Source organism: Macaca nemestrina, chromosome 17 (genome assembly GCF_043159975.1).
Source record: "Macaca nemestrina isolate mMacNem1 chromosome 17, mMacNem.hap1, whole genome shotgun sequence".
Taxonomy (NCBI): Eukaryota; Metazoa; Chordata; class Mammalia; order Primates; family Cercopithecidae; genus Macaca; species Macaca nemestrina.
In genome coordinates, this window is record NC_092141.1 from 2334001 (window position 1) to 2351659 (window position 17659).

The following is a 17659-nucleotide window of genomic DNA, read 5'->3' on the forward strand; positions in this document are numbered from 1 at the left end:
GGGTCCAGCTCTGCACTGTGCCTCTGCCCCGCAAGTCTACTTCCATCTCAGTTCTCCTGCCTTGAGAAACGACTGTCCAGCCTGGTCTGACTATCAAGGAAGTGGAACTGGCTGCCATTATTTTTTTTTACCCTATGTGAACAGTCAGCTCCTAAGCTCTGGTACCATTCTACCTCTACTGCTGGCAATTAGGCAGGAGGGCCTTGAAGCCAAGTGGTCGAGGGAGGCTGGGGACAAACTGAGCCTACCTGTGTGTTCTGATGGCAGGACAGGAGAAAAATCTAGAAGCAAGGTCCAGAGACACTCTAACTTCCCCGGGTTCTTAGCTCTGGCTTGCGGCTAGAAAGGTGAATAGGCCGCAGCCTTTCGGAGAGGGCAGCCCTGCCACTTCCCTGGGGGTGGGGTGGGGCCAAGCCCCGTGAGGGTGGTCGGAGCTGTACTGCCATCATCCGGTCCCAGGGACGCCTGCAGACAACTTCCCTTAACCTGGCTCTGCCCAGTGAGTCACCAAACAACTGCTTCCTGTTCCCCGCATGCCCTCACGGAGTCTCAGGAGATGAGATGAGGCTGCTCCCTCTTCTCCTGGGGTACCGGTGGGCCTCTGGGGGGGGGTCACACCTGGGTCACAAGACTGGCTCAGTCCCCTTAAAAAGAGCAGCAGGCCGACGAGGGCTTTGGAGTCCACAGGCACCCTTCTACGGGTGTCTGCATTTCCGGCCCTTTCTGAGTGGCGCTGTGTGTGTGTGTGTGTGTGTGTTTAGCATCTGCCCTCCCAACTTTTCCAGATTTTACCCGTCAGATTCCTGGCAGCTGTGCACGGCGCCTGTGCCGGCCGTCACGTCCCATTCCGATCTCTGGGTCGCACGGTAAGAGGAGGACACAGGATGCGCAGGGAGTGAAAAAGTGATGTTGGTGGGGAGACTGCCAAGTCCCCACTCGCAGCCATGGGACACTTGGGGAGCAAGGGAAGCATGCCGCTGTGGAGTTCAGAGGCCGGTAGTGAGGTTTATTTTTGTTTGTATGAGTAAAAAGCTGCAGAAGCCTCTGGTGGGGGTGAGGGGGGTGCAATCGGAATGCTGTGGTTCAGACAGACTGGCCCTGGCATGGAGTCAAGTGTGCTGACCCGGAAGGAGAGTTCCACAGGAACCTTCTAGCGGCAGCTAAGGTTGGGCCACAGTGATCCCTGGATAGTGCACTTGGAACTCAAGCGACGTATGGACACTCTCAATCAGACTGGTGGCAATAAGGACTTGAGTTGGCATAAAATGTGTGAGAGAAAAATAATTCTGTTTCTGGAAGGTGCTAAGTAACCAATTTTCTCTGAGGTATGGGAGTTTCCTGGAGCAAGCTGGCAGAGAACTGGGAAACAGATACACAATAATACCTAAGGAGGAAGCTAACAGGCTTGGGTCTCCAGAAAAACTCTTGCAGGTTAAGTTCCTTCTCTACAGTGGAGATGATCTTATGATGCTTACTGTTGCAAGCTGAGACACTGAGCATTACAAACAGCAATTCAATGAGCTGACACAAGAGGTGTGGCACTTGGAGAACCTGGACCATGAAGCAGAGCAAGACCAGGAGAGGGCCTTCTGAGGTTTTCCTTCTGCTTAGGGGCTCCCATAGGGACCGTGGCTGCTTCCTTCCCTCTACAGGGTGAAGAATCATTCATCCCTGAGCCTCTCTGGCCAGAGCAATCTCTTCAACAGAAATTAGAAGGTTTGTAACACAGGAAATTTCCACATTCACCTTATATATGAAAGTACCTAGCAAAGTGCCCAACACATATTAGTAACTCAACAAATGCCAGCTTCTTTTCTTCCTTCCCAACTCTGTTTTTCATTTTCTACACATCCAGAGGATAAATATCTGGGGGAAACCACCAGGAAACAGAATGGGGGATGAGGAGGGGTGGAGTAGAGGACTACTGATTTTGAGATGGAGTCTTGCTCTGATGCCCAGGCTGGAGTGCAATGGCACGATCTCTGCTCACTGCAATCTCTGCCTCCCGGGTTCAAGCAATTCTCCTGCCTCAGCCTCCCGAGTAGCCGGGATTACAGGCGTAAGCCAACACGCCCGGCTAATTTTTATATTTTTGGTAGAGATGGGTTGTCACCATGTTGGCCACACTGGTCTCAAACTCCTGACCTCAAGTGATCTGCTGCCTCAGTCCCCCAAAGAACTGGGATTACAAGCGTGAGTCACTGTGCCCAGCTTTTTTTTTTTTTTTTTTTAAAGAGACATGAGTCTCAGGCCAGGCACGGTGGCTCACGCCTATACTCCCAGCACTTTGGGAGGCTGAGGCGGGTGGATCACGAGGTCAGGAGTTCGAGACCATCCTGGCCAACATGGTGAAACCCCGTCTCTACTAAAAATACAAAAATTAGCTGGATGTGGTGGCTCATGCCTGTAATCTCGGCCACTGTAATCACTGCCTCAGAGAGACAGCTGAGGCAGGAGAAATGCTTGAACCCAGGCAGCAGAGGTTGCAGTGAGCCGACATGGTGCCCCTGCACTCCAGCCTGGGCAACAAAGCAAGACTCCGTCTCAAACAAACAAAAAAAAAGAGAGAGTCTCATCCAAGCCTGACCAACATGGTGAGACCCCATCTCTACTAAAAATATAAAAATTAGCCGGGCATGGTGGCGCATGCCTGTAATCCCAGCACTTTGGGAGGCAGAGGTGGACAGACTGCTTAGGTCAGGAGTTTGAGACCAGCATGGACAATATAGCGAAACTCCATCTCTACTAAAACTACAAAAATCAGCCGGGGATGGTGGCACACGCCTGTAATCCCAGCTACTCAGGAGGCTGAGGCAGGAGAATTGCTTGAACCTGGGAGGCAGAGGTTATAGTGAGCCGAGACCATGCCACTGCACTCTAGCCTGGGCAACAAGAGCGAAACTCCATCTCAAAAAAAAAAAAAAGAGAGAGTCTAACTCTGTCACCCAGGCTGGAGTGCAGTGGTGTGATCACAGGTCACTGCAGCCTCAAACTCCCAGGTTCAAGTGATCCTTCCGCCTCGGCCTCCCAAGTACCTGGGACTACAGGTATGTGCCACCATGCCTGGCTACTGATTTCTATTAAAAGACTTATTGTATATATATATCTTCACTATGTGGATGTGTAAATGAAAAATTGGAAATAAAATAAAAATAGGAACAGTGAGTGAGATAAGAACTGGCTGATGGTTCATCTTGGGCCAGCAGAAGCCAAAGGGGGCAGATATTAAGTGTGCTAGAGAAGGCGGGCAGAGCCACCAGCAGCATCCCCGGGGAGAGCCACCAGCAGCATCCCCGGGGAGCAGGAGGAAGAGCATCTTTGTTTGGGGTACACTGCTAATGAAAAAAAGTGCTGCGTAGAACAGCTTTTCTGGATGTCCAAATGTACCACAGAACTTAATATATTCTTGCATTCTTTTAAAATATAACTATGGCAATTTGTTTGCTATTTCTTACTGTTTCAGGAAGACTGATCTTATTTTCAAACTAGACTGTAAAGTGCTCAAGGAGAACTGCCTGCTTTTCTGGTGGTTTCCACTGTCATACTTCGCATACCACCTGTTGTATCACAGGACTTCAGGGGACAGTGGGCTCAGTCACTGGGTCTCAGAGCTGAAGGGCACTTAAAGATAATCTGATTGAACTTTAACTAACTTGATCTAAAAAGGCCCTTTCCTGATGGAGGAGAGGGAGTGGCAGGGCTAAGCATGGCACCTCTGAGCTTGCTCCGAGCAGGAGCCTGAGGGCGTTTCAAACAGTGGCCTGGCCACTCTGTGGGAAGACAGGTCCCCAGTGGATGGTGCTGGAGCAAGCTGGAGGCCCAGCACTCAGGTTTTGGGGAGGCTGGAGCGGGCCTGGGTGGGAAGGGCGGATGCCCACTCTACAGGCTGATGTGCTTTCCTGCCTTGACGTGAACGTGCCCCCGGCCTGGTGGTGTGTTGGCTCCCACCCTGTCTCCGACAGCCAGGAGCCAGGGCTGAGTGTCTGCCTTCCGCCAGCTTCCATACAGGTGTGGGGGGCTCTGTGCATACCCCATTGTTCCACAACAGCCCCCCTAGCTGGGTGGCAGTATGAATGGACGGCAGCTAAATTTAGAGTGGAACTCCTGGGGCCTCCACAAAGGAGGGACTACATCTTCAGGAGGGCGGGTGGGCGGGAAAGGGACAGGGGAGAGAAGCTATTTTCAGAACACATGTCATTGCTGGCCACAGAGCAAGACTGTGGCCATAATGCCGAGGGAAACAATAGATGTGGCCAGAGGAAGAGCCTGTTATGTTTCAGGTGGGATGTTTGCAACTGCTCAGGAAACCTGACCCCGCCCGACAGCAGCACAAATCACAGCAGAGCCTCAGAGAGGCAGTGAGGAAGCGGGGGATTCACAGGGCCAGCGCCAGCATGAGGTGCCAAGAGGCCACGCCTCATGCCTGGAGGAGCATTTTCAGTGACTGCTTTGCCCTGGGGGTTTGGTTAGGAATGAAGCACTTCTGACCAACTTCCCAAACCATGTACCCTGCCCTGGTCTCTGAACAACTCCAAAGAACGGCAACGGGAACGAAAAGAACTCAGGAGAAAAGCAGCAAGGTGGGCAGCACCAACAGGAGGAGCTGTCTCAGGCAACAAGGCAGAGCGTGGGCTGAGCCGGAGAGTGTGGCCTCAAAGCCCTGGGTGGGCGGACTTGGCGCCCCCAGCATCCAGGGGCCTGCCTGGGTGCTGCAGCTCCAGCTGCACAGGCTCTGAGAGCTCCCCACACCCCTTTTCTGACCTCCAGTCGGCCCCACTCACCAGCCTCTGTGCAACGCCGGAAGCAGGGAGGGACAGGCTGCAGAGGGAGGCCAGGCCTCACCTCCCCCATGCTCGCAGAAGAGCTTAGGCCCAGGGGTCTAGGTAAGAGCAGGGAAGTGGGGGTGTGGTTACAGCCCTAGATCTCACTTGGACTTTATAGCTATCCTGGGGGCCAGGAGGATTTTTTTCAACCCCATCTTCATATCCCCTTCCCCAAACATGTGTGGTTCCTGTTTTGCTACATCTGTGAAAGGCGCTGGGAACTGGGGACTTGCCTTACACCTCTCGGTTAACACCCTGGAGACTGATGGAGTTCAGAGCAGTGTAATTTACAGCCCATCCCTCCAATCTTAATTCACTCGATGCTCCTTTCTTCCTTATTGTATTAGTGTGACCCAGGTACCTGCCAACAATAATGGCCTCTCTAGCTAGGAGCCTCTCCCCCACTCCCAGGACAATTTATACCTTTTCCTTGGATTTTCCCCCCTTAAATTAAACAAAAAGAGGAAAAATAAGAAAAGGTTAGCATGGGTTTGGAGCACTGAAGCCCCCGTGGTTCTGGGCAGGAAGCCAATGGCCTGAGGGCACACATGTGTGTGCTCTCCCAGAAGGGCCTTCACCGGCCCTGTTTTACAGCCACCTCGGCACAGACTCCAGGGTTCACGCATATGGCCAGACAGATGTGTCTGGCTTACGTTCAAGGCTGGAAAATGAAGAATTATGGAAGTGAAGGGCCCCGGGCATTAAAGGGGGGGGAAGGGAAGGGGGGAATTTTTCCTCTGCTGAGAAATCCTCTTGTGGCTGTGAGGCTGGAGGAAGGAGGCTGACAGGAGGCAGGGCCGCCAGCTTGGTGCATGTGGGGCCTGTTCTTAAAGGGGCCACAGTAACCCCAGCTCCAGCTGGCCCGCAGCAGGCCTTCCATGCTTGGGCCTAAGCAGCCTCCTCAGCAGGAGCTCATCGGGAGAACAGGCAGCCTGGACAGGGCCTGCCAGGGGCACTGGAAGTCAAGTGTTGGAGGAGACCTCCAATCCTGAAGGTGCTGTTGGTCGCTGGAGAGGCAAAAGCTAAACACGAAGCTCCAGAAGGGGATGGGTTCTGGCAGCATGTGCTTCCTCGGCATCCTGGACTTCCGTTTTGTATGGACACTCGTTCACACTTCAAATCACTTGTCAAGGACTCCACCACATTGTACCATTGTACTACACTCTGGAATGGGATTAGTTCTGTGTCCCCCAGACACTAGCATAGTAAATGCTCAGTGCCACTTGCTAAACTGAGCTGAAGACATGCCTCCCGATTCCAAGGAGTTCACAGTACAATGTGGGAAACAAGTCCAGAAATAACTGTAACATGAGACATGATAGCAGGTCCACAAATGAAGTCTGATGAGTGTCAAAGGAACACTAAGCAAAGGCAGACGGATCCCTCCTGGGGGAGACCAGGGGTGGCCTCACTGGGGAAATGGAGTTTCATCTGGGGATTGAAGGAGGAATAGAATTTCGACAGGTAACAAGATATATGGAGCAGAAAAAGGGCACTTTGCTTTGAAGGACAGCATGAACAAAAACCCAAGAGTGGAAAAGGGCAGAGCATGTCTAGGGAGTGGAAAGGAAGGTTAGTGTCACTGTCCAGGCAGGAGGGCCTTGGTGTCTGGACAGGCATTTTACACGCACTGTGATTCATTCTGAGACTTCACGACAGCTCTAATGTTGGTGCTTTTACCACTTTCACTTTTTAGTGTTTTTAAGAGGTGGGGTTTTGCCATGCTGCAATGGCTATTCACAGGCATGATCACTGCACACTGTAGCCTCGTACTCCCAGGCTCAAGCTATCATCCAGCCTCAGCCTCCTGAGTAGTCTGAACCATAGGCACGTGCCCACTGTGTCCGGCATTACTTTCATTATACAGATGAGGAAACAGGTTCAGAAAAGTTAAATAATCTGCCCAATGTCATATAACTAGTAAGGGTTCATGAGGGATGGGGTAGTGGGAGAAGAGGCTGGAAAACAGACTGGGAACAGATTGAAAAGCCTTAAATGCCAATAATAGGGAATTAGACTTTATTTTACAAGCCAAGCAAAGGCCTGATGATTTCTGAGCAGGGGAGTGGCTCCTTCAGGAAAAGAATGATGGAGGCAGCGCAGTGAACAGAAGCCCAGTGGGCAGACTGTGTGCCACAAACTCCAGGAAGTGCCATTCACAGAAACAAGGGAAATGGCACCTTGTGGGGCTGTGCAACACAGGGGCCTTGATTGCTACCCTCTAAGCAGCTACTTGACCTAGAGTAGTAGTAGTGGCAATAGAAATAGAGAGGAAAGGAGGGAATAAATGTGTGAATAAACAGTATTTAATATGAAATTAGATACTAGGGATTAAAAGCCAGGGTGGAATTTAAGATGATGCTCTAGTTGCTACTATTATTGTCACTGAATACATTTTTTTTTTTTGACAGAGTCTCGCCCAGGGCTAAAGTACAGTGGCTCGATCTTGGCTCACTGCAACCTCCACCTCCCAGGTTCAACCGATTCTCCTGCTTCAGCCTCCTGAGTAGCTGGGAGTACAGGTGCCCGCCACCACGCCCGGCTAATTTTTGTATTTTTAGTGGAGACAGGGCTTCACCATGTTGGCCAGGCTGGTCTTGAACTCCTGACCTCAAGTGATCTGCTGGCCTTGGCCTCCCAAAGTGCTGGGATTACAGGCGCAAGCCACCGCGCCTGGCCACTGAATACATGTCTGCTGAACACTAACTCAGCTTGCTGAGGCTAATGAGTAAAAGGAAGCATGGAGGGGACCAAAAAAACAATGGTGGTGAGGAAGCCCAGGAGGGTGGTCTGGTGAACAGAGAGAAGACAAGGGGTCATTCACTGATGCTAAAGTGAAGCTGAAGGAAGCTGGCTTTAGGGCCCAAAGACAAAAGGAGGTCAAATACGACACAGACTGAGTTTTCATAAAGATAGGTCATCGGTGATTTTCCCTTTTTTTTAAGATGGAGTCTTGCTCTGTTGCCCAGGCTGGAGTGTGGTGGCGCAATCTTGGCTCACTGCAACCTCCACCTCCTGGGTTCAAAAGATTCTCCTGCCTCAGTCTCCCAAGTAGTGGGGACCACAGGCACTCGCCACCACACCCGGCTAACTTTTGTATTTTTAGTAGAGATGGGGTTTCACCATGTTGACCAGGCTGGTCTCGAACTCCTCACCTCAAATGATCCACCCACCATGGCCTCCCAAAATGTTGGCATTATAGGTGTGAGCCACCGTGCCTGGCCATGTTGGTGATTTTTGACACAACAGTTTCCGTAACTGCTGGGTTGAGAGTCAAGAAATGAAGGTAGAAACAGAACTTCTCGGAAAACAGATGGTGAAGAAGAGCAAGAAAAGCAGCATGAGGGCACTTTGGGAGGACAAGGTGGGCAGATCACGAAGTCAAGAGATCGAGACCATCCTGGCCAACATGGTGAAACCTGATCTCTATGAAAAATACAAAAAATTAGCTGGGCGTGGTAGTGCACACCTGTAGTCCCAGTTACTCGGGAGGCTGAGGCAGGAGAATCACTTGAACCTAGGAGGCAGGGGTTGCAGTGAGCCGAGATCACGACATTGCACTCGAGCCTGGTGACAGTGAAGACTCCATCTCAAAAAAAAAAAAAAAAAAAAAAAAAAAAGAAAGAAAAAAAAAAAGCATGATGAAGCTGTTTTGAGGGTCACACATAAGTTTACATGCAGACCCACAGCAGGGCTGGGGAGGCAGCCACACAACAATGGATGATGCTGGTATTACATGGATGATCAGTATTACACACTGATTCCAATGGCAGCAGGGCCGCCAATGGCAGCAGGGCCGTGGATCTGTCTAAAGAATGATGGATGCTGGGCGTAGTGGCTCATGCCTATAATCCCAGCACTTTGGGAGGCCAAGGCGGGCAGATCACCTGAGGTCAGGAGTTCGACACCAGCCTGGCCAACATGGTGAAACCCCGTTTCTACTAAAAATACAAAAATTAGCTGGGCATGGTGGCAGGCGCCTGTAATCCCAGCTACCTGGGAGGCTGAGGCAGGAGAATCGTTTCAACCCGGGAGGCGGAGGTTGCAGTGAGCTGAGATTGTGCCACTGCACTCCAGCCTGGGCAACAGGGCAAGACTTCATCTCAAAACAAAACAAAAGAAAACAAAAGAATGGGCCGGGCGCGGTGGCTCAAGCCTGTAATCTCAGCACTTTGGGAGGCCGAGGCGGGTGGATCACGAGGTCAGGAGATCGAGACTATCCTGGCTAACATGGTGAAACCCCGTCTCTACTAAAAATACAAAAAACTAGCCGGGCGTGGCGGCGGGCGCCTGTAGTCTCAGCTACTTGGGAGGCTGAGGCGGGAGAATGGCGTGAACCTGGGAGGCGGAGCTTGCAGTGAGCCGAGATCATGCCACTGCACTCCAGCCTGGGAGACACAGCGAGACTCCATCTCAAAAAAAAAAAAAAAAAGAAAACAAAAGAATGATGGATCTTGGCCAGTGTGATAGCTCATGCCTATAATCCCAGCACTTTGGGAGGCAGAGGCGGGCGGATCACCTAAGGTCAGAAGTTCAAGACTGGCCTGGCAAACACGGCAAAACCCTGTCTCTACTAAAAATACAAAATTAGCTGGGCATGGTGGCAGGCATCTGTAATTCCACCTACTCTGGAGGCTGAGGCAAGAGAATCGCTTGAACCCAGAAGGTGGAGGTTGGAGCGAGCCGAGATCGCACCACTGGACTCCAGCCTGGGCGACAGACGGATCTCAACTGGCATTCATTCCTCTTCCCTGGCCAGGGTGATGAGACAGATATCAGACAAAGGTGGCCCTTTATGGAGCACATACTAAGTGCCATGCACTATGCTAAGTGCTTTACATACACTATCCCATGTAGGCCTCACAGTGACTCTGGGAAATAGGTGCCACTAGCACTTTTTTTTGAGACGGAGTCTCGCTCTGTCGCCCAGGTTGGAGTTCAGTGGCGCGATCTCGGCTCACTGCAACCTCTGCCTCCCGGGTTCAAGCAATTCTCCTGCCTCAGCCTCCTGAGTAGCTGGGATTAGAGGCACACGCCACCACACCCAGCTAATTTTTTGTATTTTTAGTAGAGACGGGGTTTCACCATGTTATCCAGGATGGTCTCGATCTCCTGACCTTATGATCCGCCCGCCAAGGCCTCCCAAAGTGCTAGGATTCCAGGGTGAGCCACTGTGCCTGGCCAGCACTTTTACAGACGAGGAAGCAGGCTCTGAGAAGCTGAAGAGTTTGCCCCACGTTACAAAGCTACTCAGGCAGCAGGGCCTAGACCGTCACCGGGTCTGCCTGATCACGTGCATCAAACCCTGTGCCAAAGGAGAGGGTTGGAAATGGGCATCCTTAAAGAGGCTGAGTGGGTGGCTTGACGCTTCCCTGTGCACATGGTTTGCCTTTAAACGGGGAGCGGGACTGCATCTTTCCTGTCTGCCCCGAGCCCTAGAGGACGGGAAGTGCGCTTGTGGCACAAGGGAACAGACCTAGGAAGGGCAGGAGGAAACACTTGCTGGGGGTGAAGACGCAGGCCCGTGAGAGGGCTGAGAGGCCAAAGTCCCTCTGTGGAGACTAAGGCGTTTCTCTCTGCCAGGGTGTAGGGAGTATCTTGTCCAGAGGGGTCTTCCATTTCAGTGAGAATCCAGGTAAGCAGACTGCGGCCATGACATCCTCTCCCTGAGAATAGGTGTTCTGAACTGAGAATCCACAGCCTCTCCAGGAATATCTGGATAAGGCTCAGGGAGACTCTGAAACGCTCAAATTGTGTGAAAGATCATGTATGTGTGGTGTGCATCTGTAGATTCTCACTGGGGAAGCAGCTTCTCTCAGATGCTCTCAGAAGACCCTACCCCTGCCTTGGAGCCCAGGACAAGGGAGACTCTAGGCACCAAACTTGCTACCAGAATTTAGTGGTAGAGTACAAAACGGGTAGAGCTAGAGAGAACACTGCAACTCTTCCTTAGTGTCCTGCTCAGCTCTGCTCTCTGCCCACATCCTCTCATGCCTTGGACAGCAACCCCCATCGTGGGAACCACGCTCCCCAGGCCGACTTCACCTGGATCTTTTCCTGGCGACGCTGCTGCTCAGCTATCTTCCTGGCCAGAGCCAGCTTCTTGGCCCGAAGTTCCCTGATGTCATCCTCGCCCCCGCTGCCTTCAGCCTCTGAGTCTTCCTCAAAGTCTTCGATCACCACATCCTCCTCCTTTGGGTGGTGGAGCCGACCAGGAGAAAGAGGAGACAGTTAGCTGAATCCACGGCACTTACTGAACCCGACATTGCCCTTGTGGTCCCTCACCCATGCAGACTGGGCCCATCCCTTGCAAAGGGTCCCCTGGTGTGTGCTTCCCTCTACTCAGGCAAAGGGAGGTAGACAGAAGCTGTCACTCTTCCCCCGGAGCTGCTCTCTTTTATACTCTGGGCCTCTTCCCTCAGAGAGTTACACCATAAGTCACTCGCAATCACACATGTACACCTGCGTGCTTGTACTCACACTGTGTTCTCCCTCGTACACACAGAGAGTTACACCATAAGTCCTCGCAATCACACATGTACACTTGTGTGCTTGTACTCACACTGTGTTCTCCCTCGTACACACAGAGTTACACCATAAGTCCTCGCAATCACACATGTACACTTGTGTGCTTGTACTCACACTGTGTTCTCCCTCGTACACACAGAGAGTTACACCATAAGTCCTCACAATCACACATGTACACCTACGTGCTTGTACTCACACTCTGTGTTCTCCCTCGTACACAGAGTTACACCATAAGTCACTCGCAATCACACATGTACACCTACATGCTTGTACTCACACTCTGTGTTCTCCCTCGTACACAGAGTTACACCATAAGTCACTCGCAATCACACATGTACACCTGCGTGCTTGTACTCACACTGTGTTCTCCCTCGTACACACAGAGAGTTACACCATAAGTCCTCGCAATCACACATGTACACCTACGTGCTTGTACTCACACTCTGTGTTCTCCCTCGTACACAGAGTTACACCATAAGTCACTCGCAATCACACATGTACACCTACATGCTTGTACTCACACTCTGTGTTCTCCCTCGTACACAGAGTTACACCATAAGTCACTCGCAATCACATATGTACACCTGCGTGCTTGTACTCACACTCTGTGTTCTCCCTCGTACACAGTTACACCATAAGTCACTCGCAATCACACATGTACACCTGCATGCTTGTACTCACACTCTGTGTTCTCCCTCGTACACACAGTTACACCATAAGTCACTCGCAACCACATATGTACACCTGCGTGCTTGTACTCACACTCTGTGTTCTCCCTCGTACACACAGAGTTACACCATAAGTCACTCGCAATCACACATGTACACCTGCGTGCTTGTACTCACACTCTGTGTTCTCCCTCGTACACACAGTTACACCATCAGTCACTCGCAATCACACATGTACACCTGCGTGCTTGTACTCACACTCTGTGTTCTCCCTCGTACACAGTTACACCATAAGTCCTCGCAATCACACATGTACACATGCATGCTTGTACTCACACTCTGTGTTCTCCCTCGTACACACAGAGTTACACCATAAGTCACTTGCAACCACATATGTACACCTGCGTGCTTGTACACACTCTGTGTTCTCCCTCGTACACAGAGAGTTACACCATCAGTCACTCGCAACCACATATGTATACCTGCGTGCTTGTACTCACACTCTGTGTTCTCCCTCGTACACACAGAGAGTTACACTGTAAGTCACTCGCAATCACACATGTACACCTGCGTGCTTGTACTCACACTCTGTGTTCTCCCTCGTACACACAGAGAGTTACACTGTAAGTCACTCGCAATCACACATGTACACCTGCGTGCTTGTACTCACACTGTGTTCTCCCTCGTACACACAGAGAGTTACACCGTAAGTCACTCACAATCACACATGTACACCTGCGTGCTTGTACTCACACTCTGTGTTCTCCCTCGTACACACTCACAAAGTCAAACTTTAGGCCTATTTTCATTCTGAAGTCACCAATGATTCAAGAGGGAAACAATAGAGAAAGTTAAACCACCCAATTTAAATCTAATTCATGCTAACGATCTGATAGGAATCAACTCTAGCCAACAGCTGGGAATCAGGCGTGGAAGTTCCCTTGCCCCAGACAGCACCAGGGACAGATGCTGCAGCTCAGCAGACCTTGCCCTGGTTTCTTTTTAAGACTCCAGCCCGGTGGTGTGAGGATTGCTGGACCCCTTTACAGCAACTCACACGACATGACCTTGCTCAGCTGCCCTTCAGGGCCTGGGCAGGGTAGGAGGTGGCTGGCTGGCTTAAGGAGTCTCCTGCCAGGCTGGTGGTGCATTCCCCAGGGATGGCACCTCCCTACTTGCAGCCTCAGCTCTTAGCAGCCATCACTCCCTGGGTGGTCCTAGGCTCCATTCCTTGCTTTCTTACTTTTGGCCTTGGTCAACAGAGAACATGCAGCTGCCCAAGATAGCTTCCCTTGAGGGACAGGGTCAGCATGGGTACACGGGGAATAATTTAGTAGAAAGTTCCTGTTTCTAACTGGATTATAATAATGACAATGATGACAACAGGTATCACTTACTCAGTGCTTATTATTGGCCAGGTACTGGGCTAAGCATTTTTCATGTATTAACTCAGTTAATCCTCACAACAGCCTGTGAGATAAGATATGTGCTATCACCATCCCTATCTTATACATGAACAAACTGAGGTTCAGAAGTCAACACCTTGCTCAGGGTCACACAGCGAGTAAAGGCAGAGCAGAGATTCAAGCCCAAGTGAATCTGACTCCGAAGTTTATGCTCTTGCCAGTAATACTGAGCCAAGCCATCCTGAATCTAGACCATAAGCTCAGATCCGGCCCTTAGTGGCTCAGCATTGTTAGACCTGCTGTAGGCCACCCTAGACCTGTTGAGTACAGACTGCTCTCTCCTCTAACTGTCCAGCTTGACTGAAAGGGATTACTTAGGTGGGGGGCTGGGTAGATGACAGAGGTATACTTTGTCTTGGGAGCAGAATCTAGGGGTTTTTTGGTAACACCCCGAAGCAACTAAACTGTGTTCTATTCACAAAGAACAATGTCTGAAGAAACATCTTTCCCTACCTCTCCCAATCTGCTGAAGTGATTCAGTTTCGCAGTTTGGGGAGAGATGAGATCTGAGGATGAGGCCAGAACTGTCACTATCCTAAGAGATGTCAGGAGTCTGGGATGTTGTCCACAGTCACCGTTCATCTGACACAGGCATGCTACAGTGCCACAGGACTCACATCCAGAGAGGCCCAGACCATGGAAAGGAGGAAAACTGCGCATTCACTTCCTTGTTCATGGGGTTAACCCCGACTGCAGTGAGTGGGACAGAATGCCTGCCTAGCCCGTGGGGAAACACTGCCTCTGCCTGCTCTGACTAGGGATATACAAGGTTATCACGGGGCTTGAAGTGAGCTTGACGGAGGTCAAAACAGGGTCAGAGAGGCTTGTCTGAGGTTCGCTCAGCTCTCACAGTAAACGAGGAAGTGCAAGGTTATGAAATTACACAGACTAGGGTAAGTAGAGTTTCCCAGAGGCCACTAACATGAAGGAACCCAGGAGACTCGTGGGAAAAGGAAGAAGTGGGCAGCCTGGCGGGGGTCACAACCTTTGTCTGGTCAATAAGCCTTAGAACGAGAAAAAAAAAGTGTGGCACTACCAAGATCTGGGACCAGAGAAGTGATCTGTTCCCTGTGAGGGCAGAGAAGGCCTTCTCTGGCTTCGATGCTGTGGCCCTCTCTGGGCCCCACCTGCCTCACTGTATTTGGCACTGCAGGCTCCACTGGCCAGAGGGCATCTTGGGGCAAGCCTGGGACTAACCTGGCTCTGCCCTCAGCCTTCAAGTGCGGGTGAAATAGCTGATGGAGGCACTGCCCACCGGTGCTTCCCCACACAGTGCCCAGGGCTTGGGTGGCACTTGCTCTGCCCTGCCTGAAGCCTGGACACCCTGCCAGCTCAGCAAGCCTGCTGTCCCCTCCCATGCTAACAGCTCATTCTTTCCCATTATTCCCTGCCCAGGTTTCATCTGGAGAGTCTGGAATCCCAGGCTCAGCTTTATCCCTGGAACCACCTCTGTCCTGGAAGCTGAGTTCTATGTCACCAGGGGTGGGGTGGGGCTCTCCAGTTATTCTAATGAAGCCAGTCCAAGACTCTGCTGCTCTCCGTCTCTGATCCAAAGGTGGCTGCTCTATCACTGTTTCAGATCACAAACGACAGCTTCCAGCTGACATCTGGCTTCCTTGGCCTGTTGCTGATTTCATCCCTGTACCCCGCCCTGCTCTACCGGGCGCTTGAGACTGCTGCGGGCCAAATGACTGTGTTGGCCTATGGGTGACCTGGCCCCTGGCTAGAATCGCTTCCGTCCCTTCCCTTAGTCCCATGTTCCTTCCCACCTAAGTCTCCTGTCTTTAACACTGTGTGGTAAAAAGAGTCAACCTTCAGGCAAAAGTGAGGTGTGTGTGAACACACACCCAGACAGAATTACCCACACCCAGACACACAGCAGGGCAGCTGGCAGTGATACTAAATGCATACATGCTCCAACAACATCACACTCACATCCACTCAGAACCCACAGACAGCAGGGAAGCTGGCAGCAGTGTTTACTCAAACTGACACACAAACCCACATCAACAATCACCCCCAGAAAGACACGTATATGCAATAGCAATATATAGGGCAGGGCAACTGCCAGTGGAGTTTTGCAGGGGCGGGTACACAGGCTCGTGCATGTGCGCGCGCGCACACACACACACACACACACACAGACACACACAACGAGTCTGGAGTGAAGCAAGGGCTACAGGAACAACCAAGGGCAAACAAACAAGAGGAGAATTCCTTAATCACATCAGGATGTGCAGGAGGGAGGGAGGGAACAAGGAGGGAGGGCAGGCCGGGGGAGGGGTGATTTTCCACACAGGGCCAGCAATGTCAGCTCTTCCTGTACGTGTGCTGCAGGCTGGAGTTCAGGCCTGTGCTGCACTGGGCTCCACACATCTATAAACTTGATCCTGACCCCTCCTCTCTCTCCCTTTCCTAAGCCTCGAGAGCTGCACATTATTCAACTCCTTGTTTCTTTCTTTTCCTCCCTTCTCCTCAATGCAGCATTAAAAGAAGCATCTGGAACTTGTAGCGGAGTGGGATGGAGGCACCGGGGTGGACTGGCAGGAAGGGGCACCAGGAGAGCACACTCTCAAGAAGGTGGCTGGTCATATTAACACAGACACTGCTCTCTGTGCTCATAAATAAGCAGGAGTAGAAGCTGAAGCCACGGGTAGAATGGGGAGGGGGCCTTCCCTCTGCCACAGCGGGCTCTTCCTGCATAGTACCTCATCTTCCAGTCGTGTTCCCTCTTGGCTTCCCATTTCCTTTCCCATGGTGTCTGGGACGGGTGCCACTGACACATACTTTCCACCCTTGAATGCCAGCAGAGGCTCTTCTTGTCCACAAAGGGCTTCCAGAAAATACTTCAGCACTGTGACCCTTTTGCAGTCAGCTGCAATAACCTACAGGGTGAGAGGGAGAGAAGAAAAACAGCATTTTCTGAAAGGGAAGATGGAGACGAGATGTTGCTTGCCGGCTGAGGGGCACAGGGGAAGTGTGTCAAAGCTACCAGGCAAGGGGGTCAGAATGAATGACAGGGTGTGGAGGGCACCAGGTCATGTCAGGTGATAAGTGAGGGCCCAGGGCAGGTCGAGGACCAAGACTGTCTGAGGGAAGGAAGGTCCCACAGTCTCTCCTTAGGTTATCTCTGGGGCAGCAGACAACCCCAGGGACCAGTAACAGGTGCCTTACATTTATTTGACTAAAGTCCTGATACAAAACAGAATACATGACATTCTTCTAAGTCTGGTCTAGAATCAGCAGAGGGAAGAGCGGAGTACTTTCACAGCATAGAGCTCTCTGGGGCCCCTCGCTGCCACTCTCCACGCCTCTCCCAGCACCCCTGCTCCAGACTCCCGAAAGGAGAATTTTCAGCCCAAGTGCAAAACGAATGCTAAGGGCTTTCTTGGCTGTTTCATTTCAACCAGATCATTTTGGACTTCCCCTGACAGGTGCCTGCCCTATCTAAGAGCTCCTCATGCTCAAGAGACTGGAGTCAGGCAGGAAATTGTCAGGAGAGAGACAAGTGGGGATGTTTCACCAAAGCTCTGCTCTTTCTGACGTTTACGCCAAGCCGCTCCCACGTGGCCATGTGAGCACACAAGTCATGCTGTCAGAGAAGCCTGGGCTGATTTAGCTGAGATGAAACTCAGTATCCTGAGCAACAGTCAAATGTGTAAGTGTCTCAGATGAAGGGTCCACCGTCCCCCAGTCTGGCCCCTTCTGGAGGCACCACACATGCATGCCCTCTCCTCCACACCTGTCGGGCCCCCTCCCGGAGGCACCACACACGTATGCCCTCTCCTGCACACCCGTCTGCTTGGCTTGCACTCTCCGCCATGCTTGCCCCTTTGTGCCCTTCTCTTCATCTCTAGCCTCCAGCATCCTCTTCTCCCTGTTGGCTGAGTGCTCAGCAAGGGAGAGGGGCCCTGCTGGATCTGGAGCTTGAAAGCTGAAGGCCATTCCACATGGGAAACACACATTAGTGGCCAGATGTGCCACACGGGACGGCCCCTTCATCCTCATTGACTAGCCCCGGCCTCTCTTTTAATGCATCCTCATTTCTTAATGTGAAAGGAACTTCACATTAAGAAGTCCCTTCAGGCCGGGCGCGGTGGCTCAAGCCTGTAATCCCAGCACTTTGGGAGGCCGGACGAGGTCAGGAGATCGAGACCATCCGGCTAACACGGTG

At 51.7% G+C, this 17659-nt stretch overlaps 1 protein-coding gene across 4 annotated transcripts in view; it reads right to left on the reverse strand.

Moving 5' to 3' along the window:
* LOC105474287 (SMG6 nonsense mediated mRNA decay factor) overlaps positions 1–17659 on the reverse strand; it is a 248234-nt gene that overhangs the window by 11237 nt on the left and 219338 nt on the right. For all 4 annotated transcript variants that reach the window (XM_071082118.1, XM_071082117.1, XM_071082116.1 and 1 more), the window contains 2 exons: positions 16194–16370; positions 10869–11015 (listed from right to left, as the gene is read on the reverse strand). In XM_071082118.1, the coding sequence (XP_070938219.1) occupies positions 10869–11015; positions 16194–16370 (324 nt within the window). The remainder of the gene's footprint in view (positions 1–10868; positions 11016–16193; positions 16371–17659) is intronic.